The sequence below is a fragment of the Myxocyprinus asiaticus genome, chromosome 33 (assembly GCF_019703515.2).
Source record: "Myxocyprinus asiaticus isolate MX2 ecotype Aquarium Trade chromosome 33, UBuf_Myxa_2, whole genome shotgun sequence".
In the NCBI taxonomy this organism is placed as follows: domain Eukaryota; kingdom Metazoa; phylum Chordata; class Actinopteri; order Cypriniformes; family Catostomidae; genus Myxocyprinus; species Myxocyprinus asiaticus.
The window spans coordinates 18,204,117-18,230,655 of record NC_059376.1 but is presented as its reverse complement, the minus strand read 5'-3'; the positions used below and the strand labels follow the sequence as shown (position 1 = coordinate 18,230,655).

The 26,539-nt window shown below is 38.3% G+C and overlaps 1 protein-coding gene across 4 annotated transcripts in view; it reads left to right on the top strand.

The window, feature by feature from the left end:
* LOC127424126 (nuclear receptor corepressor 2-like) overlaps nt 1–26,539 on the top strand; it is a 164,937-nt gene that overhangs the window by 22,655 nt on the left and 115,743 nt on the right. For all 4 annotated transcript variants that reach the window (XM_051669046.1, XM_051669045.1, XM_051669044.1 and 1 more), the window contains exons 2-3: nt 17,737–17,933; nt 19,270–19,406. In XM_051669046.1, coding sequence (XP_051525006.1) covers nt 17,832–17,933; nt 19,270–19,406 — 239 coding nt within the window. In that variant the 5' untranslated portion in view covers nt 17,737–17,831. The remainder of the gene's footprint in view (nt 1–17,736; nt 17,934–19,269; nt 19,407–26,539) is intronic.

The window sequence follows — 26,539 nt, the reverse complement described above, 5'->3', positions numbered from 1 at the left end:
ATCTAATGTCTTCCTCTGAAGCGCGTATTCTATCAGCCAAAATCAGAACTTCAGGATCAGGTTCAAAAGTTCCTCTGATTCACAAATCAAGTGTGGGAGATCAACTTCAAAGTAAAAGCACTTCACATGTGCTATAAGTATATGTCTTATTCACTATGCACTCTATGTACAATTGTTTTGATTCGATATTTTTTTAGAAAATGCGATTGCTAACGTGGACATGCCATCCATGGTTGCTGGACTACTGTGTGTACTGTTATTTCCTTCTTCCTAATATATTAACAATTTCTTCATGTGCAAATAAATTACTAAAATTTGATGATTAAACGGAAATCGGAAGAAAGTGCTATCTACCATTTAAAATACAATATTTTTTTAGATTTTTTTTTTATAAAGTTACATTTTATGTGAAATTGAGTAAATAACATTATTTTATTTATTTTTAGCAGTTTTATGTTTGTTATTTACTATATTGAATTGTGTTATATATCGGCATTGTATTGGCCTATCGGCCACCCTACTCTCTGGATATCGGCATCGTCCATAATAAAACCCATATCAGTCGACCACTAGTGCACACCTTGCCTTACTAGCACTGATACGTGGAAGCACCTTGTGGCTCATTATGTGACCTTGATCAAAACCGTTGTGCTATCGCAATCTCTCACACACACACACACACACACACACACACACACTCGTGTGCAGAAAGACTATTTATTTAAATTATTCTGACTTTAATGGCAAGTCATTCACTGTGCCGTTACGCAGCTCAAAAACTTCTGTTTTCTGTGCATGTGCTTGTAACTGTAGCTCTTCCTTGCTGTGTTACAGAAATTAGGTGTAAAGATTTATGTTTACACTCAGATTGAGTTCACACATGATGTTGGGGGTTTTTCTGCATTGTGCTGAAAATGTACAGGTGGGTTGGGGTTGGATCTGTGCTCATGTGTTTGAGAGGTGGGGGATGGATATGATCGTGGCTATGTATTTGAAAGAGAAGTGGAAATACTGTGTCAGGATGTTGGTTTGAAAGGTAGTGTGCTTGTAAATTTGCGGATGTTGTTAGACACCGAAACAGGAGGGGATTGTGGTGTTTGCCGTGGTTTGGACTGTTTCAAAAATCAGGACAGCATGTGAGCATGCCACAGATTGTCTTGGTATTTGTGTTGGCTGTTTTCAGTTTTTTTTAAATGTTTTTTGTAAACTTTGAGAACCAAAACCTTTGGCATCCATTAAAAAAAACTCCTTAAAAATAAATGTTCATGTTGTTTATCTGCAGTGTCGCAAGACAGATGGATGATGTTAGGTTGATTATTGATAGGATGATGATAAAGGTGGTTATGATATGCATCACTCTAAATGTCATTATGTAGAGTGCTGTAAGCATTTGACTGATCCAGATCTAGATCTGTAAATATGGATTAAAGTGCAATAATAAAACACTAGCTGGAATGTGGACAGTAAAGAGAGCTTTGACTGTGTGTGAAGAGGGGAAGGGTGTTTTTATTGACAGCACATCACAGAGGTCAGACAGCTGCCCTGCACCATGACTCCAAATAACCTACAGGGGCCACTGGCTGAAAGAACAATGGAGAGGTCAGATGAGCGGGGCGAGAGAGAGGTGCGGGGGCCGATCTGGTGGTGGAACAGAGGAGAGAATGAAAAGAAGCACTGAAAAGAGTGCAAAAATACAATCTTGTCTTATTCACATACACATGGAGCAAGTCTGTATCAGCTTGCACACAGTAGGTTCAAGAGCCTCGTGTATTTGCAGTCACAGAGTGCATGTAAGCAGTCGAGATATTAAAAGCTTTGTTTACGAGCACAGATGAAGGTGAAGGTGCATCCAAACAGCTGTCATCTGCCATTCCTCCTGCTCAGCATGCGAGTGTGTGTAAACACATACACAGCATCCCTGTCTAAAGGCCTATTCTCTCTAACAGCAACGCATAGGGTGCTTTCACACTGGCAGTTTAGTTCAAAACACCGCACGGTTCGCATGAAAAATTGTTAATGTGAAAGCAGTCATGCGGACAGGGGAGCGCACCATGGTACCGAACCCGAAACTACCTGTAGGAGGTGGTCTGAGTTCGGTTGCAATGGAAATTTAGCGCGATTCGCGTGAATGTGAAAGCAACTCGGACTCGGGTGCGCACATGTTCAGGAAGTAAAGTAACCTGTGCATGCGTTTTAGCCAATGACGACATCTATCTATCTATACACCTTATAAATACTATATATAAACACTATTATAGGTTATAAATATAGGGTATAATAGGAGATGACAGTGGCGATAACTTCACCTTGGACACGAGCGTAAGCGTGCAGTGTAAACAAAGATGCAAATGAATTCCTTGCAATCAGCTGTCTCCTCAAAAAACGCTGTTTGCGAGCAAGCCGCCTTTCCCTGGACATCTGATGAGTTACACCATGAAGCGCACATATACGCAGTTGTTGTTCATTCTGCTGTGCATAATGGCACCAAATTAACAAAAAAAAAGGATGAGTCGCGTTGTGTTCTCCATGTGTGTTTGTGATGACGTAAGATGAACGCAAATGGACCGGGGTTCGATAGAATCAAGTGAGTGTGAAACCAGACCAAAGCTGCGGGGGACACCGGGAACAATTGCACTTGGAATCGGACCGCAGCAAACGTGCCCAGTGTGAAAGCCCCCATAGACCTAAATTCATATTAAAAATGCTGATTGGAGACACAACACCAAAAAGATTGTTAGTGGTAGGTGAGGTTTTCTTTTTTCACAGAGCAAGAAAATCAACCTACTCAAAAATTATACCATACTTTCTCCTATCCCAGCCTATAAGAGCTGTTCAGCCATGACGTCAATTTGTAGGCGAACCCGGAAGTCTAATTGGCCATGGGTTCTCTCAGGATTTTCCTATGGGGTTTTATAATGGGAGTTATGAGTAAAATAAGGTCTGTGGTAGGACTGCAACTAACAATTATTTTGATAATCGACTAATCTAATGATTATTAGAGTGACTATTCTGCGATTTATTGCAACAATTAATCATTAGCTCTTAACCGGCTATTCAGATTGTGCGAGACTTAAAAGGTTGTATTAAACGTGCTTGCTAATAATAGAGGACAAAATCATCTTTTAAAAATACCTCTAAATGACATTCACTGAATTCAAGTTTAATTCGGTAAAAAAAAAAATAACTACAAAAAATCCTGTTGTTATCAAGAGTTTTTGTCTTGTTTTTAAAATTGTCTAAAATGTTTTTTAAAACAAGATACATTTACTTGAAGCGACATAAGGTATTTAGACTTGCTTTAAGAGAATGTATCTTAAATATAAGTGTATTTTTTCACTTGGTTATACTTCTGCGAGTGCAGTAATGACAAAATATACTTGATCAAGATCTATTCTCTAAAAGCACATCTAAATATCTTATATGCTGCTTCTCAGGTGAATGCATCTTTTATTTTTAAAAAAATTTTTTTTTTAAAAAAGGATTTTTAGATATTTTTAAATATTTGTATTTTTTATATTATATTCAACATTCTTAGATAAAAATTTTTTTTCTTCTGCAGTATAGCTTCTAATGTAAATGTACGTTGTTTTAAAGGAGTTTTGGATATTTATATTGGAAAACAAAAACAAATCAAAAATGTATTTTGTTGCAGTGTATAATGGGGCGAAGACTACCTCTCTCACCTTTGTGTTCACTTCAATCCATCTTTAACTCAAAAAAAAAAAAAAACTCATTAATAAAGCTGCATAATGCCAATTTTCTTCACGATAAGAAGTGCACAGTGACATACATTATGATTCAATAAGTCGCAAGCCATCACGTTATAATCTAGCTGCTTTAAGCGCGCGCACCTGAGGGACAAGCGTCCCCGCGAAAGAGTGTGCATCAGCCGGTTGCAGTTTCAATCTCTCCCCCTTAGATCGGGACATTCGTGCAAGAAGAGGCGCAGACCGTACAGAGAAATGCCAGTTTCGGATGACCAGCTTCCTTATAATTTGAACTTTAATAGTATTTTTGCATTATAATTCCCTCATACTTTGCGATCTACATCACCTGAAGCTGTTTGGAAAGTTTAGAGTGAATCTGGACTGTGAGCTGTGTAATTCTTCTCCTCAGTCAGGCGCGAGGTGTATTGCTGATCTCGTGCATCATCATTAGAGTTTCATGTGATCTCATGTTATGTAAATTAGATCAAACGACGATTCAACAATTAAAATTTTTTCAGACTATTTTTTGATTGTCGACGATAACTAATTGTTTCAGCCCTAGTCTGTGATAAACATTACTTGACGATATGTGGAAGTTTTTTTTTCTACAAGAGAACTTGAATTTCGAAGCCGCCGTTTCTAGGGCTGGGCGATACATCGAATACCCACGATATAATTGTGATGATTTTGCTGACGATATAAAAGTCAACAATATTGTGAATATCACAATGATTTTAATGAACCTTTTATTTTGGCCATTAAGTTTCAGAGTGCATCAGTAGACTAATTTCACAATCCTTCAGGGCATCAAAATGGAGATATGATCATATGTAATTATTTAACTGCCAAACACTGTGATTGAAGACAGATAAACATGGTCTGTGTGTGCTTCAGAATGAACCGGCGACGCGCTGAACTGTGTACGCGCGGGGGCAACGGGGCTCATGGGCTCGTGTTTTTAGCGCGTTTCACCTGCATTGTGAAGTACTGCAGGTTCAAGCATTCGTGCAATTCCAAACATTAGTAACCGCTATAAACTTATAATGCAATCATAACTGTCAAACAAACATTGCATTCCCATTTCATAATAAAAGCTCCTGGTGAAGGTGAAATAAACAACTGCTCTTGCACAAAAATCTAACCTTTAATTGAAGTAAAACAATTGAAATGGGAAATATCTCATTATTAAATAAAAAAATTTTCTCAAATGCATTGCCCATAATTATTGGCACCACTTTAATTCAATACTTTTTGCAATCTCCCTTTGCCAAGATAACAGCTCTGAGTCTTCTCTTAAAATGCCTAATGAGGTTGGAGAACACCTGGTAAGGGATCTGAGACCATTCCTCCATACAAAATCTCTTCAGATCCTTCAAATTCAGAGGTCCATGTTGGTGGACTCTCCTCTTCAGTTCACCTCACAAATTTTCTATGGGGTTCAGGTCAGGAGACTGGGATGGCCATGGCAGAACCTTGATTTTGTGGTCAGTGAACCATTTTTGTGTTGATTTTGATGTTTGTTTTGGATCATTGTCCTGCTGGAAGATCCAACCAGGGCCCATTGTAAGCTTTCAGGCAGAGGCAGCCAGGTTTAGATTTTTTATCTGTTGGTATTTGTTAGAGTTTGTGATGCCATGTATCCCAACAAGATGTCCAGGAACTCTGGCAGAAAAACAGCCCCACAACATTAAAGATCCAGCACCACATTTAACCGTGGCCATTGGGTACATCATCATCTCTATGTGCGCCAAATCCATCTCTTGTGTTTGCTGCCAAAAAGCTCTTTTTTTTTTTTTGTGTTTTTTGTTTTGTTTCATCTGACCATAGAACCCGGTCGCATTTGAAGTTCCAGCAGTGTCTGGCAAACTGAAGACGCTTGAGTTTGTTGTTGGATGAGAGCAGAGGCTTTTGTTTTGAAACCCTCCCAAACAACTTGTGGTGATGTCTGATATTTTTTGTTTAGCTTTCTGATCCCAAGACCCAACTAATTTCTGCAATTTTCCGGCTGTGATCCTTGGAAACTCTTTGGCCACTTGAATCCTCCTCACTGTGCGTGGAGTCAATATATACGCATGTCCTTTTCCAGGCCGAGTCTTAAGATCTCCAGTTGATTGGAACTTGGTAATTATTGTCCTGATGGTGGAAATGTGTATTTTCAATGCTTTGGCTATTTTCTTATAGCCAATTCCCATTTTGTGAAGCTCAACAACCTTTTACCGCACATCAGAACTATATTCTTTAGTCTAACACACTGTGATTGATGATTAAGGGAATTTGGCTTGTGTGTTACCTCATATTTATACCCCTGTGAAACAGGAAGTCATGGCTGAAGTCATTCCTTGTCACCCAAGTGCACTAAAAAATGTAAAATATTAATGGGAATAGACTTCAGATATATTTTACTCATAAGAATTTCTAGGGGTGCCAAAAATTCGTGTTTTGGAGAAAATTTATTTTACTGAACATTTTATTCTTCTTCTTTGCTCATTTACCAAAGGGTTTTTTTTTTTTTATCTTTTCCCCCCTATTTTTATTAATGCATATTGTTCATTAAGCCCTGAAGGGTTGCTTTATTTGGAAATAGAACATGCGCTGCTCACTCAACAATCATAGAAGAGAAAGGGGAAGAAGAGCTAAGCTGTGTGTCTGAGTGTGTATTCGTGCCAAAAGACATTCCTTTTCCACCAGAGGATGAAATACAGCCTGGCTTCAGAGGACAGAAATTAGATTGTAGAAATGTTGTCAGTCTAAATGTGGTGGTGCTAATTACACAACATGCTTCATGGCAAGTGTCAGAGTCAAAATAAAACCAGACTGAACATTCAAGCTTAAATGCTGAAGGTGGGAAATTATAGTTGATAATGACAGTGCTGATTGAAGAGGCATTTGGTGCAGTGGGATTATGGGAGATGTTGTGCTGTAGTCAGTGGTGATGCAGATGGATGGGAACACACACACAGCCACCACACCTCATGCTGTCTCTGACATTACTGGGCCAGCAGGAGGGACCTGATCATGGCTAGTCAGTAGGGCTGGGCAATATGTCTTAAAAATTATATCTCTATTTTTCAGCCTTTTGACGATATTCAAGATATATCTCAATAATTATATATTTTCTCTGAAATGGCTCAAAAGTGTTTTCTTTTTTTTAATATCAGAGGAACCATTTCATCAAAACCAATTATATTCAATATTTGAAAGACATTAAAAATATATTTACTTTTTTTTCATTAAATAAACACAAGGGAGAATGAAATCCAGTAATTGTCATTGATATGCACTTTATATTTATTTCATATGCAATGATACATAGTAGTTTAATAAAAAGCATTATTTACCTTCAAAAGTTTTACTAATACAGTTGTGCTCAAGTTTGCATACCCTGGCAGAAATTGTGAAATTTTGGCATTGATTTTGAAAATATGACTGAAAATATGACTGGTCTTTTATTTAAGGTTAGTGATCATATGAAGCCATTTATTATCACATAGTTGTTTGGCTCCTTTTTAAATCATAATGATAACAGAAATCACCCAAATGGCCCTGATCAAAAGTTTACATACCCTTGAATGTTTGGTCTTGTTAGACACACAAGGTGACACACACAGGTTTAAATGGCAATTAAAGGTTAATTTCCCACACTTGTGGCTTTTTAAATTGCAATTAGTGTCTGTGTATAAATAGTCAATGAGTTTGTTAGCTCTCATGTGGATGCACTGAGCAGGCTAGATACTGAGCAATGGGGAGCAGAAAAGAACTGTCAAAAGACCTGCGTAACAAGGTAATGGAACTTTATAAAGATGGAAAAGGATATAAAAAGATATCCAAAGCCTTGAAAATGCCAGTCAGTACTGTTCAATCACTTATTAAGAAGTGGAAAATTTGGGGATCTCTTGATACCAAGCCAAGGTCAGGTAGACCAAGAAAGATTTCAGCCACAACTGCCAGAAGAATTGTTTGGAATACAAAGAAAAACCCACAGGTAACCTCAGGAGAAATACAGGCTGCTCTGGAAAAAGACGGTGTGGTTGTTTCAAGGAGCACAATACGACGATACTTGAACAAAAATGAGCTGCATGGTCGAGTTGCCAGAAAGAAGCCTTTACTGCGCCAGTGCCACAAAAAAGCCTGGTTACAATATGCCCGACAACACCTTGACATGCCTCACAGCTTCTGGCACACTGTAATTTGGAGTGAAGAGACCAAAATAGCGCTTTATGGTCACAACCATAAGCACTATGTTAGGAGAGGGGTCAACAATGCCTATAGTGAAAAGAATACCATCCCCACTGTGAAGCATGGTGGTGGCTCACTGATGTTTTGGGGGTGTGTGAGCTCTAAAGGCACGGGGAATCTTGTGAAAATTGATGGCAAGATGAATGCAGCATGTTATCAGAAAATACTGGCAGACAATTTGCATTCTTCTGCATGAAAGCTGCGCATGGGACGCTCTTGGACATTCCAGCACGACAGTGACCCTAAGCACAAGGCCAAGTTGACCCTCCAGTGATTACAGCAGAAAAAGGTGAAGGTTCTGGAGTGGCCATCACAGTCTCCTGACCTTAATATCATCGAGCCACTCTGGGGAGATCTCAAACGTGCGGTTCATGCAAGATGACCAAAGACTTTGCATGACTTGGAGGCATTTTGCGATGGGCAGCTATACTACCTGCAAGAATTTGGGGCCTCATAGACCACTATTACAAAAGACTGCACGCTGTCATTGATGCTAAAGGGGGCAATACACAGTATTAAGAACTAAGGGTATGCAGACTTTTGTACAGGGGTCATTTCATTTTTTTCTTTGTTGCCATGTTTTGTTTTATGATTGTGCCATTCTGTTATAACCTACAGTTCAATATGAATCCCATAAGAAATAAAAGATGTGTTTTGCCTGCTCATTCATTTTTTCTTTAAAAATGGTACATATATTACCAATTCTCCAAGGGTATGCAAACTTTTGAGCACAACTGTACATTTTTGTAAATGAACCAGGTGTGCAAGGCTACTTCACTGACTTATTTTTGAAACCCCAGCTGAACACTGCATAATACTAAATCATTACTGTGGGACATGTCAGGTTTATTATTATAATATAATGCTGAATCATTATTATTCTGATTATTACATTTGCATTATACAAAAGTAATATATTTCTGTCCTGTTTACTTCACCTTCACCTGGGGGCTTTATTTTGACCCCGAATGTGCTGTCGAATTCACTTCAACTTCACAAGGAGCTTTTATTTTGACACCAAAAGTGCAGCAGTATTTACTTCAATAGATGTGTATAATATATTGTTGCAGTAACTAATGTTGGAACTGCGCAAATGCTTGAACCTGCATCACTTTGATATCACAATGCACATGAACTGATCTGAGAGTGCCGCCAAGCACACAGATCAGTGCGTCACCGGTTTGTCTTTAAATCACAGCCTTTTGTGGAATAATAAACACTTATGACCAACTTGCCATTTTGATGTTTTGATTAATTGTGCAGCCCTGAAGGATTGTGAAATTAGTCTACTGATGCGCTCTTTATGAAAGTTCCTGGCCACATGAAAGCACATTAAAATCATCGCGATATTCACGATATTGGTCAATTTTACATCGTCAGCAAAATTATATCGATTATATCATTAATATTCGATATATCGCCCAGCCCTACTCATCAGCTAATGCTTTTCATTCCTCAGCTAGTGTGAACTGCCAGGCCTCAAAAGATGTCAAACCTATATTGTGTGTGGTATAGAAATACACTGCAATGTTAGCACTGGTTCTTTCCAGTTCTTTCAAGCCATGTGTTTTTGTGTTTATCACCACAACGAGAGGGGGAAAAAGGTAGAAAGAGAGATGTAGCACGAGGGAGGTTGAGATAAAGAAAGAGACCTTATAAATGCCAGCCACTCCTAGAAAGGGAGAAGAAAGAGTTAGGAGTGAGTGAGCATGACAAAGTGCTGTGATTTGAAAGAGGGAGGGTGAGCAAGAGAAAGAGAGAGGGGTAAGCGAGTTCATTCATGCTGTTGGCAGTCAGCCAAGAGCTTGCCTGTGGGTGTCTGTATCCATGCCAAGGCATGTGTTTCCCCTTCTGTCTGAAGGCCTAGTCTCTCTCTCTGACACACTCATACAAGGAGACATCTCCTCTTTTCTCTCTAATTTCACTTGCTTTCCAGGTCTTTGCAACTAATATTTGCACCATCTCTTCTTCTGTTCCTTTCTTTAACCTGCTCCTTTTCTGCTGTCTCTCTTTCCTTCTGTTTCATTATCAATACAGCATTTGTGGTTTTTCATTCAACTAGATGATGCAAGAGCAGGGTGGTACGTTAGCTTCAACGGTCGATTCGTACTGCGCTACTACATTATTTGAACAGGATACACATGTGGTTCACATCCAATGTCTGTTTTCTTAAATGCTTTCTAGCCATCCTGGTCTCATGAAATTTACGTGAACATGACAAAATGTTAGCAACTCAAAATTTACGTGCTGCAGTGAAATGTCCAGCTGGGGGCGCCAAAAGCGAGTAAAATGGTGCTGTATTCAGTAGGGATGGGCATTTTTATAATTTTGTCTACTCCAGTACTCGGACTAATTACTCGTACTGGTCGAGTACTCAAGGGGCAATGACACGTACATAACTGTATATATACATGCCTGACAAATGTCCAAAACAATGACGTAATGTACAAAGAGGCATCATGCTGACAGATGAGGAGGCATAATTAAAATTACACTGTTATGATTGTTTTACTACAAACTTTGAGACTAAATTAAAACTACTTATCAGCTAACATATTGATACACACATACAGCTACATACTACCGAACTATACCAGTTTACTGTTGCACTGCACTGTTATGTTGCACTATTGAATGTTTTGTATATGTTGTACTGTGAATAAGAAGCCAGTGTATTTGCTTAAATTTATCCTGTATACCTGACTTTGAGTATAAAGAGAAGATCGTTGAAATTATTTGAAAGTTACGAAGCAAGGTAGCTTGCAGTTTGTCAGCGAAAGCAGGCAAGATCAAGTTAGCTAAAACGACACGGATCAATCCTTATGGCACTATATTTCACATGCTTTGCAGTTATGTAAGCTTACCTGTCCAATAAGAAGAACGCCAATTCAGGGTCGGTTTTGATCCCCAAAACCGAATGAAGGTCCCTCCAGGAATCAAATGTCCTGCTGATGTTTACTCTAGTTTTCGCTCGACCACGATTACATTCCCGCTTAGCCAGACAGGATTCATTAGATAAATGTGTTTTTTTTTTTTTTTGGCTTACTCTGAGATTGTGTAGTAGTCGGTGTTGTGCTGGGAGCCGGATGTTTGCTGGATTCCATCTCTAAGATAACATTACCTAGTGTTGCAGTTGTCGCTGTCGAATAGCGGAAGAGAAGTTATTACTGTCTGAGGCAAGGCTCTCGGGAGCGCGCATAAACATCACATCCTTTGGATTTTCCCTGCAAAAGCGACCTGCTCCCTTCACATGAAAATCAGTCTACAGGCTTTAATAGGCAACCTAGGAAGTCCGGGAAGGGCTAATGTTTTAAGTTGCGTTACAAGATGTTCACACATTGGCAAAAAAAAAGGTGAATATTACATGAAAATTATTACATATTGCACCTTTAAAATGTAATGCATCTTATTTTGTCATTATGTGAAGATTTGCTGCCCAGTTCAATGAAAGAATGTGCACAACGCGTGTCTGTCTGTTCTTCCTTCAGGTTACCGTAGTAATCTTAGTAAGCGCGCACCAGTTTTTTTAGTGACTGTCTGAACCGTCTGTTTTCAAATCGTGACTGGCTTAACAGGAGATGCCATAACCATCGCGTTTTTAATATGCGTGTTAAGTTGAAGTTCAGTTTTGAAGATACTGCATTCTGTTCCATTTAACTGCGCTCTGTCTAGCTGTTTGAAACATTCACCTGCTGTATATGCATTGAGTCCACTGCCACACGCGCCTGGTGTACGTGTCTCCACAAGTGTTCGCTCCTGTGGGGAAAGCTGCAGTGCTCCTTATTGTTGTTGCTGTGATGATTCATGAAGCATTCATTCCGTTTTATTGATATTTGCTGTTTATCATTAGACAAGACAGTTAAAAGTTACAGGGAACTGTAGAGGAGAGAGGGAGAATGAAGCAGGCGAGCACTTTAACATTATGAGCTCAAAAGCGTCTGCCATGGCTCTGATATGTGGACCGTTTAAATGAGACTGTGTTGCACACTGGTCTATTATTGTAGTAACACGATGGCAAGTAACAACAAAATGAACCATGACTGGTCATTTACATGTCTCAGTCGCTTCACATGCAAGCAAGTGATTTTCGGTGCCCTCAAGAAAAAAAAATGGCCAAACAGGAAAATATAGCGGCTGATGCCGATAATTAAGAAAGTCAGAATATCGGCCGATTTATCGGCCTCGCCGATATATCGGTCGACCACTACTAAAAAGTAAGCCAGGTAACTTTGGCTTGGTATCTTCACAAAGATACTAGGAATGATTTTGACATAACTACTCATAAAGCCATGTTTTGTTAACTTGGATTTGTGCAATCGTCAACCCCATGGGATGTGCATTACCAGAAGTGCCTTCATCTAGTAAAGTAGTCCCAAGGATGATTTGGATATCACACATTTTAAGTGCTTTAACAGAAATACATGCTTTTACATGTCTGTTTTTAAACCCTGCATCCCGGTTTCATTTTAGGCTTTCATTATGAGCGTATTACTGTAAACACGTGTCCTGTTCGTTTATACACCCTGATGGACAAGTTGCAATTATTGTCTGTGGTGATCGACATTGTGCCTACACAAGCAGTACATAGATGTTACATCGAAAATAATCTGGAATATTAATTTAAGAAGTGGTCTGTCTCTGGAACACAGAACAGACTAGTATAATTTTCTATGAAAGATGTGTGATTGATTTGTCAATGCATGTTTGTTCATGTGTATGTGTGGGTCTACACTGGGCCTGTCAAACCCTTCAGGATGACAGACTTTTTGTTCATCCTCAGAGCTCCAAACATTCCAGCACTACTGAATCTTCTCCCCCCCCCCCCCCCCACACACACACACACACACACACACATACGTGCATGCACAGCACAGTAAAATATATTTGTGTAAATCACTCAATGAGAGACAGGAAGGAAGGAGGTGAATAGGATGCCTCTCTTTTTGTAGTAAAATGACTGAGGATTGCTGTTTTGTTTTCTAGTTTTAATGTTTTTAATTTTGCTTGTTATATTTGTAATGTATTTGAGAACACTATGACCTTGTTTTAAATTTAAAAATGCAGAATAGACTCGCAACTCAACTGTTGTGAAATAAAATAAAAAAAATCTATTTAATAAAAAATACATGTTTATCTTAATGCTACAGTGATTAATAGATAAATATTTAGTTAGCTATATTTGTGCAGAGTTCCACATAACATGTTTTCTCTCTGAGAAGTTTTGTCTCTTTAATTCTTTACATGTAGTCCTTTTAATGCACCGCTGTTACAGCCATCAAGTGCCATTTGTTCACTGTCGGACGTCAAAATCCTCTGCTGTGATCAATGTTCCTGTTATTATGCAGAATCCAAAAGTTTATTTTTAGAGGTGTTGTGGAGAGTATTTGGAAGAAGTCATTCTGCAGATTCTGTCTGACACTGCTTTAATAAAAAGTTTAGCTGTAAAAAGGCTTCTCAAACTGTTGGATGCTGTGAACTACACATCGTGCCCCTGCAATATTTATAATCTAACAACACACCTGATTACTTTTTGAAGAACAGACGAAAGAAATGCCGGCGACGAGCATGTCTGATTTGCTTTTTTGTTCAGAAGTTCATTTGCACTTTGGCGCGCAATGCGTTCCCGTCTTGCGGAACACACACAAATGGTGAGTTCTCACTTATTTTTCTCTGTCAGTCATCTGGGAGCAGTTTGTAAGAATAGTGTTGTCTATTAGAATGTTGTATAGGATCTCAGGATACAGCCTGATTATTCTTTAGCCTCCATTTTTATGTTGCAAAATTATCATTATGATAATAGTAATAGCCATATGGTAATATGTTATTTTATATTCTAAAATAACAAAATTAGTTTAAGTAAAAAATATATTGCATATATTTATTTGTTGCAGCCTTATACAAGGGTTCCTTTGCACCAGTCGCCTAGCTCAAACAATGTACTGACTGGTCGATTGAAAGTTTTAAATTGGTAGTTTTGCAAATGAAACAATTGTCATTTCAGACACAACTGTTCTTCTTTTTGAGGTAAATGAGTTAAAGTTTTTTTTTATCTTTTTAAGAAGTTTTTATATCAAAACATTAAATCTCAATACTTACAGAATTGCAATATCGCAATATACATCGAATCGGCTAGGAAATATTGTTGCAATATCGAATCGGGAGGTCTGTGGAAATTCCCAGCCCTAGTTGTGACATACTCGTCTTACATGATGATGTGTATGTTTGTGTATGAGAGAGAGAGAGAGAGGCCGTTGGGGGACTTGAGATTATGGTTTTTATGTCAGCATTGAGCAGAAAGGCCAATATCGTGACACACATCAACCACATGAGGAAAGCCCATTCAGAGAAGTGTGTGTCTGTTTACATTTGTGTTTGTGTGATTGTGGGTACAGATAAACTAGAAGTAGCAGCAGTCAGTGAGTGTAAAGGCCTGCTCTATTTATTAACGTTTAGTCAAAGCAAGCTAATAGAATTAACTTTATAGTTTTTGTGATTCAGTTGTGAATGATCTGCCAGCACTAAGGTTGCAGCTACAGTGAGATGTAGGGCTGACCAGACCTGTTTTATTACCACTGATCAACACAGGTCTACATTTGTCACCACAGTGCTTATTAAATTTTGCTTCGGAGGGGCTGTCCCTGTAATTGGTGCTTTTGTCATGCTAAATAGTGATCTTTACATGTAACAAGAGTTCTCATTCAGTTGGTATACTTGCACATCTCATGACTGGGGTATATTACTCTTCCTCGTGCTTGATCAGGGTTTTTCCTGGGTCAAAAATGGTCTTCGGTGGTGGTCAACAAGTTCATGATGATGCAGTTTTTTTTTTTTTATTTACATAATTGCGATTCAATATTTAAGATATGTTGTTGCATTTCATATTTGTAATGAATGTTATTTTATTTGTATCATCTGAGCATCTAGAAACTTTTTTTTTTTTTTTTTTTTTACTTCAAGGTGCTGTGGGAAATCAAACTAATCTAAAAAATTGTATTTCTATGGCTAGTTATAATATTTATAAGTAAAACACTTGACTTATTAGGTACGGTGCTTATAGTAAATATGTTTGTTTCCTACTCCTTACCAGATATTTCTTTTCTTTTATCACTCTTAATGATTTAGGAATCATTGTTATTCTAGGAATATCTGAAGCCAAGTCAGTTTCCTAATATCAAACATCATCATAAATGCAACATTCATTCATTCATTAGAACAGGAAACGTATTACACAATTACATGACTTTCTTCATAATTTATAAAGGTCCAGACTTTTATTCTACATTGTAGCCTACTTGCACTTTTGTTTACCATAGTTATCTCCTCAGCGGTTAGTTAGGTAATCTTTCTTAAAAAATAAACTGCAAAAAAAATAATAGCCTTGACACATTTAAAAAGTTAATTTTTTAATACAACTGCCACAGTTGTAATGTAATGAAAAATTCTATTCAAGTTTACGGTGATAAATGTTAGTAAGGGTGTTGATGTGTAGATGTGAAAAGTCTTCTAATTGTTGCTGGTGAAGGGCAGTGTGAGCATAATGTTTTCTCTTTCCCTCATCAATGCTGTTCAGAATGTCAGTGCTGTCTTATCTTGAAATGGTTGAATTGCTCCATAGCGCTTTAAAATAGAAAATTCTTGTATAGAATTCGAATAGGTCACATTAGGTTTTTCATTCGTGCATGTGATCCGCTCTGTGCTATCCCGTTACCGTAGCTCACATATCAAGGGAAGCCCAGTTGAGGCACGCGTGTGCTCCTTAAATACATTAGTAGGATAGAGAAGAGCGCATCACTCGCACGAGAAATTCTCGGTGGATCGCGCGACACTCACGCGATATCAGTCTTCAGTTGTCCCGCGCACATCCGCGTTCCACATGAGAAGCATATTGAGCAACATGAATATCATAAAATTAGCTTCGGTTGCCTGAAATTTCGCTTCAGCGGCAACCGAAAAATGTTCAATGCAGGAACATGTTGAAAAACTCTGTTGACGTGCACGTGCTCTTCGTATGCGTCATGCGTGAGGAAGTGTAATTAAGCTTCAGATCATGATCTTCAGATCAAAGAGACTGCTGAAGATTTCAAGTGAAAAAGGAGTAACATTTTGGTGTGTTCTCACCCAAAAACTATTGTATTGGATGAGTTTGAGACAGCATTAGACTAACATCATGCATACTGTGCGCGGAGCGATCAGCAACGCAGACGTGCCAAGTATACTTTGGCCTTTTAGCTTCATGTCACAACTCACAAAGCAACCCTATTGGTAGTCTCACGTAGCCAGACCTTTGACTTAAACATCAAAGGTCTGGGGTAAAAAAAGTTTTCTTATCTTCGCATATTGGTAAACATATACACCGATACCGATATATCTGTGAAAGGCTAATATTGGCAGATAATATTCTACTTTGAAGTTTCCATTCCGGGCCGGAATTTCTGTTTGTTTTGGCCTGTTTGATCCTGCCCACTGCCCATTCACAAATAGTATTTAGACACCGCCGGGTTGCCAGATTTGAACAAGTTTTCAGGCAAACAACACTGCATGCTGCAGCCATGGAAGTCAGCAAACGAACTGGATCAGAGATAACAGATTCCACCTTACAGTCTAGCTGATCCCACAAAAGCTCAATGGGGTTAAGATCCATAACACTCTTTTCCAATTATCTGTTGTCCAATGTCTGTGTTTCTTTGCCCACTCTAACCTTTTCTTTTTGATTTTCTGTTTCAAAAGTGGCTTTTTCTTTGCAATTCTTCCCATAAGGCCTGCACCCCTGAGTCTTCTCTTTACTGTTGTACATGACACTGGTGTTGAGTGGATAGAATTCAATGAAGCTGTCAGCTGAGGACATGTGAGGCGTCTATTTCTCAAACTAGAGTCTCTGATGTACTTATCCTCTTGTTTAGTTGTACATCTGGCCTTCCACATCTTTTTCTGTCCTTGTTAGAGCCAGTTGTCCTTTGTCTTTGAAGACTGTAGTGTACACCTTTGTATGAAATCTTCAGTTTTTTGGCAATTTCAAGCATTGTATAGCCTTCATTCCTCAAAACAATGATTGACTGTCGAGTTTCTAGAGAAAGCTGTTTCTTTTTTGCCATTTTTGACCTAATATTGATCTTAGGACATGCCAGTCACAAAGACAGTGTTAAGCTTCATTTAATGAACCAAATAGCTATCAGCTGTGTTTGATATAATGGCAAGTGAATTTCTAGAACCAAATTAGCAATTTAGCATGATTACTCAAGGATAAGGTGTTGGAGTGATGGCTGCTGGAAATGGGGCTTGTCTAGATTTGATCAAAAATGACTTTTCAAATAGTGATGGTGCTGTATTTTTAAATCAGTAATGTCCTGACTATACTTTGTGATCAGTTGAATGCCACTTTGTTGAATTAAAGTACCAATTTCCTTCTGAAACAGCAAAATTTGTACATTATTCCAAACTTTTGGCCGCCAGTATATATCTGGCCAGCAGCAGGTGTTGGCTATGATTTCTTTCTCCTCTCTTTCCTCTTTCTCTATTTATCTCTTACTCTTTGTAGCTCTCATTGTCTGTCTGTCTTTTATTTATTTATTTATTTTATTTATTTTTTTTATAAAAGATCAAACTCTTAGTTGTTGTTCTTGCCATTCCCTAGAGATCTTCAGTGATTTTCCCATTCTCTAGGGTTTTCCTCACCACAGTTGCTTGTAACAATAAGATGGCAATGTTTAACAAAAGAGATGGCTTCTCACTGAATATTTTGATTTTATGATCCCTTTGCAATTATTTAATGTGTTTTCTCTCTCATTCCTTTTAGGTTGTTGACTGCCAGGACTCAACGCCCCATGATGCACAGCATCTGTTCCAGGACCACACCCACTTATTGTGTGTAGAGGAAGTTGCATTGTCAGCATGTCCTCGCACCCTCAGTCAGTGCCTCAGGGTCGGAGGGCTTTGGACCCCCGTCATCTTCCCAGTCCTGCCACCCTTCCTCTGCAGCTGAGAACCCACACGGTACTGCACATCAGTTTGGTCCAACAATGCTTTTTATTCAAGGAGTGTGTAACCTGTGAGCTAACAAACAAACTATCTACAAATGCATTGTGTTATTTTAGTACTTCCATTATACACAACACATCCATGCCAACATCTGTTTAATTATGCACACACTCTTGTGATGTACATAAGATCTGATTGTTGACCCTACGGTCAGGCCAGATTTTGGCAACAAGGGATTATCTTGCATTATTGGAGGTCATGACCTGTTAATCACACGAGATTTCACCCTCATCCATCTTCATCCACCGGAGATTACCGTCTGCTCTTTTTAACCACACTGAAGGTCTAGATAAATTGTACTCCTGAGTCAAGTAGACAGATTTTTTTAATTTTAAAAACATTAAAAAAAAAAAAAAACTACTCTCTAGTTTCTCACATTTTCTCAGAAAGTCTAGCCTAAACTAGCTTGCTAGCTAGTTGTTACTGACAAATGTGTGATAATTCAGAGTTCAAGGCCTAAGATTCAGAATAATTTTGACTGGATGGTCAGCACCTAGAGTAGGAGTATGTCATAATGATATGACTTGTTTAAAGAAATATTTTTAGCAAAAACTGAGACATTGAGTTGCTACTCTACCACTAAAGAACTGCAAGATGTCTGTTAGTTGTGGGTTGAGTACCAAGGATTTCGATTTTACTATGAGTGTTAAGCCCAAAGAAAACTTCGGTCAGATGTGAGTGCTGAGCCTCTGCGCACAGGACGTGTGACACAAATTTTGTCATCAGCAGAGTGCAGAATGTGCATGCGCCTGAAATTATTTGCACTAATTAGTGGGACCACAAGATGGCAGAAGAAGTGCTAGAAGATGATGTAATTGCTACTAAACATCAGGAGACAAATGTGGAAACAACAGCAGTGGAAGAACATGCGTTTTGAGGAGGTCAGGAGATACCTGTATTTGCATAACTCGAGTCTGAAGCAATATAAAGATATCTTTGTGTCTAAACTCCTGAAGAGAAATAGTCCAGTATCTCTTAGCAGTCGTAGTGTGCATGCGCCAACCACCTGTGTTTGCGGGCACAGTGAAATGAAGTATACTTTGACAGGCTCCTGTTTGACTACACAAATGCTAAGCGTTTGCGTCAACCAAAGTGTACTTTGGGCTTTAGTGCTTATCTGGGTTCGTTTTCTTGGCTTTCATATCATAAAGACCATGATTTAAATTTGCAAAACATCTGCATTTATTTCATAATAGTGTCTTTTGCTCCTTGTTAGTCACATTCTTTACAGTTTTTTTTTTCCGATGCTGTTACACTGTATGTTATATCTATGATATTTTGTTAATTTTAGGATGTTGGTGGACTAGTGGACTACCACTCTCAGATCGGGACTCGGGACTACAGTTCCCATCTGCCTCATGGACACCTGTCCCAGCCCCACCGCCGCAGACCATCCCTTCTGTCTGAATTTCAGCCAGGCAGCGAAAGGTATAGAACAAACATATTGTGGCTACCAGATATATCTTGCACTGCAACTGTTAATTCAGTCTTGTCCGCACATAAGCCGCTTTTCCACCAGAGGTGGGAGCAAGTCACACATGTTCAAGTCACAAGTCTCAAGTCTCAACCATTAAGTCTCGAGTCAAGTCTCAAGTGCAGTGCAGACAAATCAAGCAAGTCAAGTCAGTGACTCACCTCAAGCAAGTCACCACAGTAGGTGGTGCTTATGGAACAGCAGAAATATAGCTGTTACCCTGGTAATGCCTGTACACAAAGCAGCCCTGCGCTTATAAACACCTCTTTATTAGGCATTATACAGAGGTAAGATGAAAAGAAAATGCCATCGAAACTTTTCTGAAGACAGTCAGTTCCCTTCAGAGATACATACATTTAGAGGCAATGTTGGGTAATTTCAAACTTGTTGCTCTAAAAAACATGAGATTAAACCCTCAAACATTTGAACAGTAATTTTACATATTAATCTTTCTGGATAATGAAATGATAACAAAATGATTTACTTACCTTTCCTTGTGGTTTATGAAATGTCTGATGAAATTCGAGGTTGTGGTGGTTGTATCGGATATTTTTGCATTGCATATTGTGCATCTGGCAACTTTTTTTAATTTTTTTTATTCACACGGTCCAATTCGAAATCTTTATATCCAAAGGAGATTATTTTGGGAACTGGACAATCATCTGTCATTTTGGCGTGTTGCAAGCACAGCGTTAACTGCGCAGGTGCAGATCAGTGGTGCTGGCGGGCATACAATTTTGCATATGAATTAATTGATGTTGCAGTATTTTTTTTTAAACACATTTCACTACTGTTTATAATAAGTTATTGAAAATAATAATAAAAAACATTCAAGTCATTGTCGAGTCATGCAGTTCAAGTCAAGTCAAGTCTCGAGTCGCTGGTTCTCAACTCAAAGTCAAGTCAAGTCATTTTCTTCATTTAGTCAAGCAAGTCACAAGTCCTTAAATTTGTGACTCGAGTCAAGTCATGTAACTCGAGTCCCCCACCTCTGTTTTCCACCATCCGGCCGAAAAGTTCTCATCGCAAAACCATACTGTTCTGTGCCTATCCGTGCCAGCTGGCACTGTTAAGGTGTCTTTTTCCACTGTGGTACTTAATAGATCCGTCTTTTGGCGACGCCATGAGAGGTAAACATTGGAGCAAGTGCGGCGCGCTATGGAGGATTATCGCATATTCCAGTTTTTAGGACTGTTTTTCCCTGGTCTTACTCTGCTAATAAACAGCAAAGACACAGACCATGTCGCAAAAAGGAAAGTAAAGAGAAAAAGGCGCGAGGTTTACCATAATTTGCTGAGTGCTTGTGTTTACCACCGGACACGAGCATGCAGAGAGGTAAAAGTTCCCGGACAAGCTAAAAAGGATATTTATTAGCAAATATTATATGATAGTAGTATATGAGAATATATTTATGTATTTTGAGTTTAAATGAGTAATCTACTTACCTGACGAAAAGGCGTGTAGAAAAATAAATGTAGTCTTCAATACTAGTTACACCATCATCATAAAATCATGAATATACATTAAATGTGTAGCTACGTACTAAAGCTATTCTACCAGCATGGTTGTGTATGGTTAGCTAACCGTGCCGAGAATTCCATGACTAAAACAGTTTGTAACTGTGCTGTGCCAAAGTGGAAATGCTACTGTAACCGTTCCATACCGTGCTCAGAACCGTTCGGACAGATGGTGGAAAAGCAGCTGTACAGTATGTCCTTCGGACTAGTTGGACATTCTGGCCACAGTGCATTGATGAGCTTTTCAAATTTTGGCAGAAGGTTGTGACAACAAGGGCAAACAACTTGGGCACTACTACTAATTTAATGCTGTTTTACAAGAATTTATTAGGGATAAATATCCAGTCTTCTTGTTATCACATTCTTGTTTAACCTGTCAGTGTTACTCTGCTTATATTAGATTTAGGAGATGACAGCACTGGTCCACTGCTCTTATGCAATGAAATTTGCCACTCTAGAATGTCACCCTCAATTTGAGATGATGAGACCTCTTCCAGTATGAGCTCCAAAGTGGTACTCCAGTGGGAATACCTATATGGTATTTTAGGGAAGGAGAATATACAGTATATCCATCAGAACAGTAGCCATTTTTAGTTGTCTGAATATATCATTCACAACCCATTTTAATTCCATAATCTGATCTGATTTCTCCGTGAAACAGGGTATTCAATATTCAAGTGGATTTTCAATGTTTTTACATTTGAAATAACATTTCTTGATGAATTATGCACAATAAGACCAGGAATGTGTATTTAGAAAGTAAAATTTATCCTTTCATTTGCTCAACTGTCAGAAAGTGTATAATCAATCAGATCACACCAACCTCCTGTGCATTAACTGTTCTGAATGTGATTGGTTCACCTTTGCATTCCATGGTCCAATTAGCAATCTGCCCACCACATTATCCTCATTATGATTCAGTTAATAAATATCTTGTCATTATTTATGCTTGATTACAAATATCTTTTCATCTCTTGTATGCTGTGATACTTCTTGCCATAGAAGTAGTACAGTGTTGATTAAAAGTGGAGAGTGGGTGTATTGGGAATAGTTGTGTTTCACCTTAGTCTGAATGCTGAATGTGATGTGTTTGTGAGTGAGCTGCATAGGAGCTGAGATGTATAATTAGAGCATGGTACAGTGGAGACCCCTGAGATTCTGAGAGCTGCAAAAAAATCCTATAAGTGCTTTTCACACTTGAAATTGTTAACCCCTTGCCTGGGTCATTCTAAACTCTGGGTGAACGGTAATCTTGGGTTATCCTGTTTCATGTTTTACACCGTTTATATTTTACCCTAGGTTAGCAGTAATACAGTGCCCTCAAAAAGTATTTTAGACAGTGAGACAATTTACATAATTTGGGCTTTGTACGCCACCACAATGGATTTGAAATGAAGTAATCAATATGGAATTTAAGTACAGACTGTCAGCTTTAATTTGATTTAAAGGTTTACATCTAAACTGGTTGAATGGTTTAGGGATTACAGCATTTCTTATACATAGACTCCCCATTTTAAGGGGCTCAAAAACATTTGAACAATTGACCGAGAAGCTGTTTTATGGCTAGGTGTGGGCTGTTCCCAGGTTATTTCATTAAAAAATAAGCAGTTAAAAGGGCTGGAGCTTATTCCAAATGTGGAATTTGCATTTGAAAACTGTTACTGTAAACTTTCAATATGACTTCTAAAGAGCTGTCAATGCAAGTAAAGCTGGCCATAAACCTTATGAGGGGCCAAATCAACAATTTGGTGCATTCTTAAAAAGAAGGAACACACTGGTGAGCTCAGCAACACCTAAAGCCCTGGACAACCACAGAAGGCAGCAAAAGACAAATTATTTCCTTGGTGAAGAAAAAACACTTCACAACATCAAGCCAAATCAAGAACACTCTCCAGGAGGCAGGCATATTGTTGTCGAAGTCTGCAATCAAGAGAATACTTAAAGTAAATACAGAGGGTTTACCACAAGGTGCAAACCACTGGTAAGCGTCATGAATAGGAAGGCCAGATTAGACTGCCAGAAAGCATATAAAAAAAGGTTCTGGAACACTTTTCTTTGGACAGATGAAGATGAACCTGCATCAGAATCATGGAAAGGAGAAGGGAAGGAACTGCTCAGGATCGCAGCATACAACATCACCTGTGAAACATGGTGGAGGCAGTTATGGAATGGGCATGTATAGTTGCCAGCGTAAATGGGTCACTAGTATTGGTTGATTTTATGACTGCTGACAGTAGCAGCAGGATGAATTCTGAAGTGTTTAGGGCTTTACTATCTGCTCAGATCCAACCAAATGCCACAAAACTGAGAGGATTGGACTTCATAGTACTGATAGACAGTGACCCAAAACAAAGTGTGAGAGCAACCAAAGAGCTTTTCAAGGCAAAGAAGTCACGTGACCTCAACCCAATTGAACATGTATTTTTGTATTCATGTATTTTACATTTACATTTATTCATTTGGCAGACGCTTTTATCCAAAGCGACTTTCAAGAGAGAAAAACATAAGCGAATCATCTTAGGAGACAGTGGTATGAAAAGTGCTGTATTACAAAGTATCACTATTTTCAAATTAAAGCTGACAATCTGTGCTTCAACCACATATTCATTGCTTTCTTTCAAATCCATTGTGGTGGCATACAGAGGCAAAATTATGAAAAGTGTCTCACTTCCAAATATTTATGGAGGGTACTCTAATAAATCCTGGGTGTTCATGTTCCGATGTTTTACACTATAAATTCGTAAACCCTGGGTTTAACGTTCTTGTCTGCATAATTGCGGTGTCATTAACAATGATTGGATGAAAACAGCTCACAACGGACACGAAATATGTCAATGGAGCTGCTCTTCTATGGAAATGTTGCCAAGCAAATTAGCTCTGTTCATCTTTTGTCTTCTGAAATATGCCACGAAAACACTAAATACTGTCTCTTCAGCACGCCAGTTATTGCGTTTGCCATCACTGTCCATCACTTTAACGGTTTTCCTCAGACGGAGAATGTAAACAGCGCGTAAAAACACTGAGGCATTATATGATTGTCTCTTTCTAAATTAAAAATGTGAAACGTTGCTTTACCCGGGGTTAAAAGCAGGGTTTTAAAGGCGTTAACCGATTAGCACGTTAAGCACTGAAAAAGCCCTATATCAAGTGTCGGGAACCTTTTTTCACTAAGAAAGTAATTTGTACATTTTTGGTTGATGCATTATTTTTTTAATGAGCCATAGCAAAAATGAATAATTTACTATTCTCAAAAAAATAACTTTTCAATAAAATGTTTATTATGCCCATAGACAACTCAAACACAAAAACAAACAAATATGCAACAATTAAAAGTAACATGTTGCAATATGGAATTGAGTACACGTCTTTGTGTGTGTCCTTAAAATTACTGCATTTTACATTTGTTCATGAAAAAGTTCACTTCCCTGTTGGGCTGGGCAATATGTACAAATATTTTAACGATAATCACCTTAAATATTGCGATATCCGATTATATCGCCAATACCTCTGCCGAGGGTCAGTGAATATTTTTGCTTTATTGATTTTGCTTTAAAAATTAAATCAATTTATTGAAATACAAAAAGACAGATAAACGCGGTCTGTGTGTGATTCAGAACAAACCGGTGACGCACTGATCCATGTGCATGGCGGCACTCTCAGATCAGTTCATGTGCATTGTGATATCAAAGTGATGCAGGTTCAAGCATTTGCGCAGTTCCAACATTAGTTACTGCAACAATATATTATACACATCTATTGAAGTAAATACTGCTGCACTTTTGGTGTCAAAATAAAAGCTCCTTGTGAAGTTGAAGTGAATTCGACAGCACATTCGGGGTCAAAATAAAAGCCCCCAGGTGAAGGTGAAATAAACAGGACAGAAATATATTACTTTTGTATAATGCAAATGTAATAATCAGAATAATAATGATTCAGCATTATATTATAATAATAAACCTGACGTGTCCCACAGTAATGATTTAGTATTATGCAGTGTTCAGCTGGGGTTTCAAAAATAAGTCAGTGAAGTAGCTTTGCACTCCTTGTTCATTCACAAATATGTATTAGTAAAAACATTTGAAGGATATTTTAAATAATTAATATTTATGTTAATGTTTTTTATTAAGCTACTGTGTATCATTTTAAATGAAATATAAAGTGCATATCAATGAAAATGATTGAATTTCATTCTCCCTTGTGTTTATTTAATGAAAAACAAATAATTTTTAAATAGGTTTTTATTTAATGTCTTTAAAATATTGAATCTACTTGGCTACAATGGCTGTTTGGATGAAATTATGGTTCCTCTGATTAAAAAAACAAACAGCTTTTGAGCCATTTTAGAGCAAATACATAATTATCGAGATACCAAATACCGTCAATAGTCCAAAAAAATATCGAGAGAGAATTTAAGACATATCGCCCAGCCCTATTGTGTTCCCAAAATAATGCTGCCAAATGTGTGTTCTTATTGAATGTGTTTGCATTGCGTTTTGGTAAAACAGTTAATGCTGCCTAAAGAAAAACAAATAGAACTCAATTTTAGGTTCAGGGTGTCTTGTATTATTTTATGATTTAATCATTTTCGTCTTTGTTTGTTTAATAGAAACATAAATATTACTGAACCTGCAGAGTTGCGTTCACAATGCGTAAGAGTGAACTGCTCCATGGAAATAAAGCGAACTAAACTTACAGCACCTCCTGATATGATTGGAGATCATTTGCTGCATTCTCATAGACGACATTATTCTTGCAAACAGTTTTCAGATGAATGAAAAAGAGAAAAAGGAGTGATAACTCTTTACATGCGCGTGTTCCACGAGACAGGGTCCCGCTGCACGCCTCTGAACAAACAGTGAATCAGACATGAGCAGTGATGTTTTTTCTTTTTTCTGTTTTTATATAATAAAATATAATAAAGTTTCTTCAAGTGTGTGTCTTGTGTCTAACATCATGTGTCACTCCAAGACGTCTTACAAGTCACCTGCCTGTTGCGGGAAGATGAACAAAATTACCCGTGCATGACATACCTGCATTTGGTTCTTCAAAATACAATCACACGTTTCTTCAAATGCGTGTCATTGTCTAATTTCTTGTCATATATCACTCACAGTGGCTGGTACATCAACAAAATTACCCACCACTGCGCATGACAAATCCACATTTGACGGGTGTTAATTTCAAACCTTGTTCACCAGGAGTAGGCTGTATGACAAATTCGAGAGAAAGGAAATCATAACCATTGACTTCAAATCTAGAAAGTTTTAAACGATCATGTGTTGGTGAAGGGTGAAACACCCGGCGAGCCACTTGATTTTTAACAAAGAGCCACAGGTTCCCGACCCCTGCCCTATATGATGGGATGAGGGACCCGAGCCATATCTAGAAACCCGAGTAGAGATTTGGGAATTTTGGCTAGATGGAAATCTGCTAGACCTTAGGAGATGTTTTTTGTGCCACACTGAGAGCGGTGCAACTTTTATAGTTGAGTGTACCTTCTTTGCATCAAATGCGGCTGGATAAATAGAAGCCCTGTTTTGTTTTGGTCTAGTTTTGTGTGTATTGGCTGT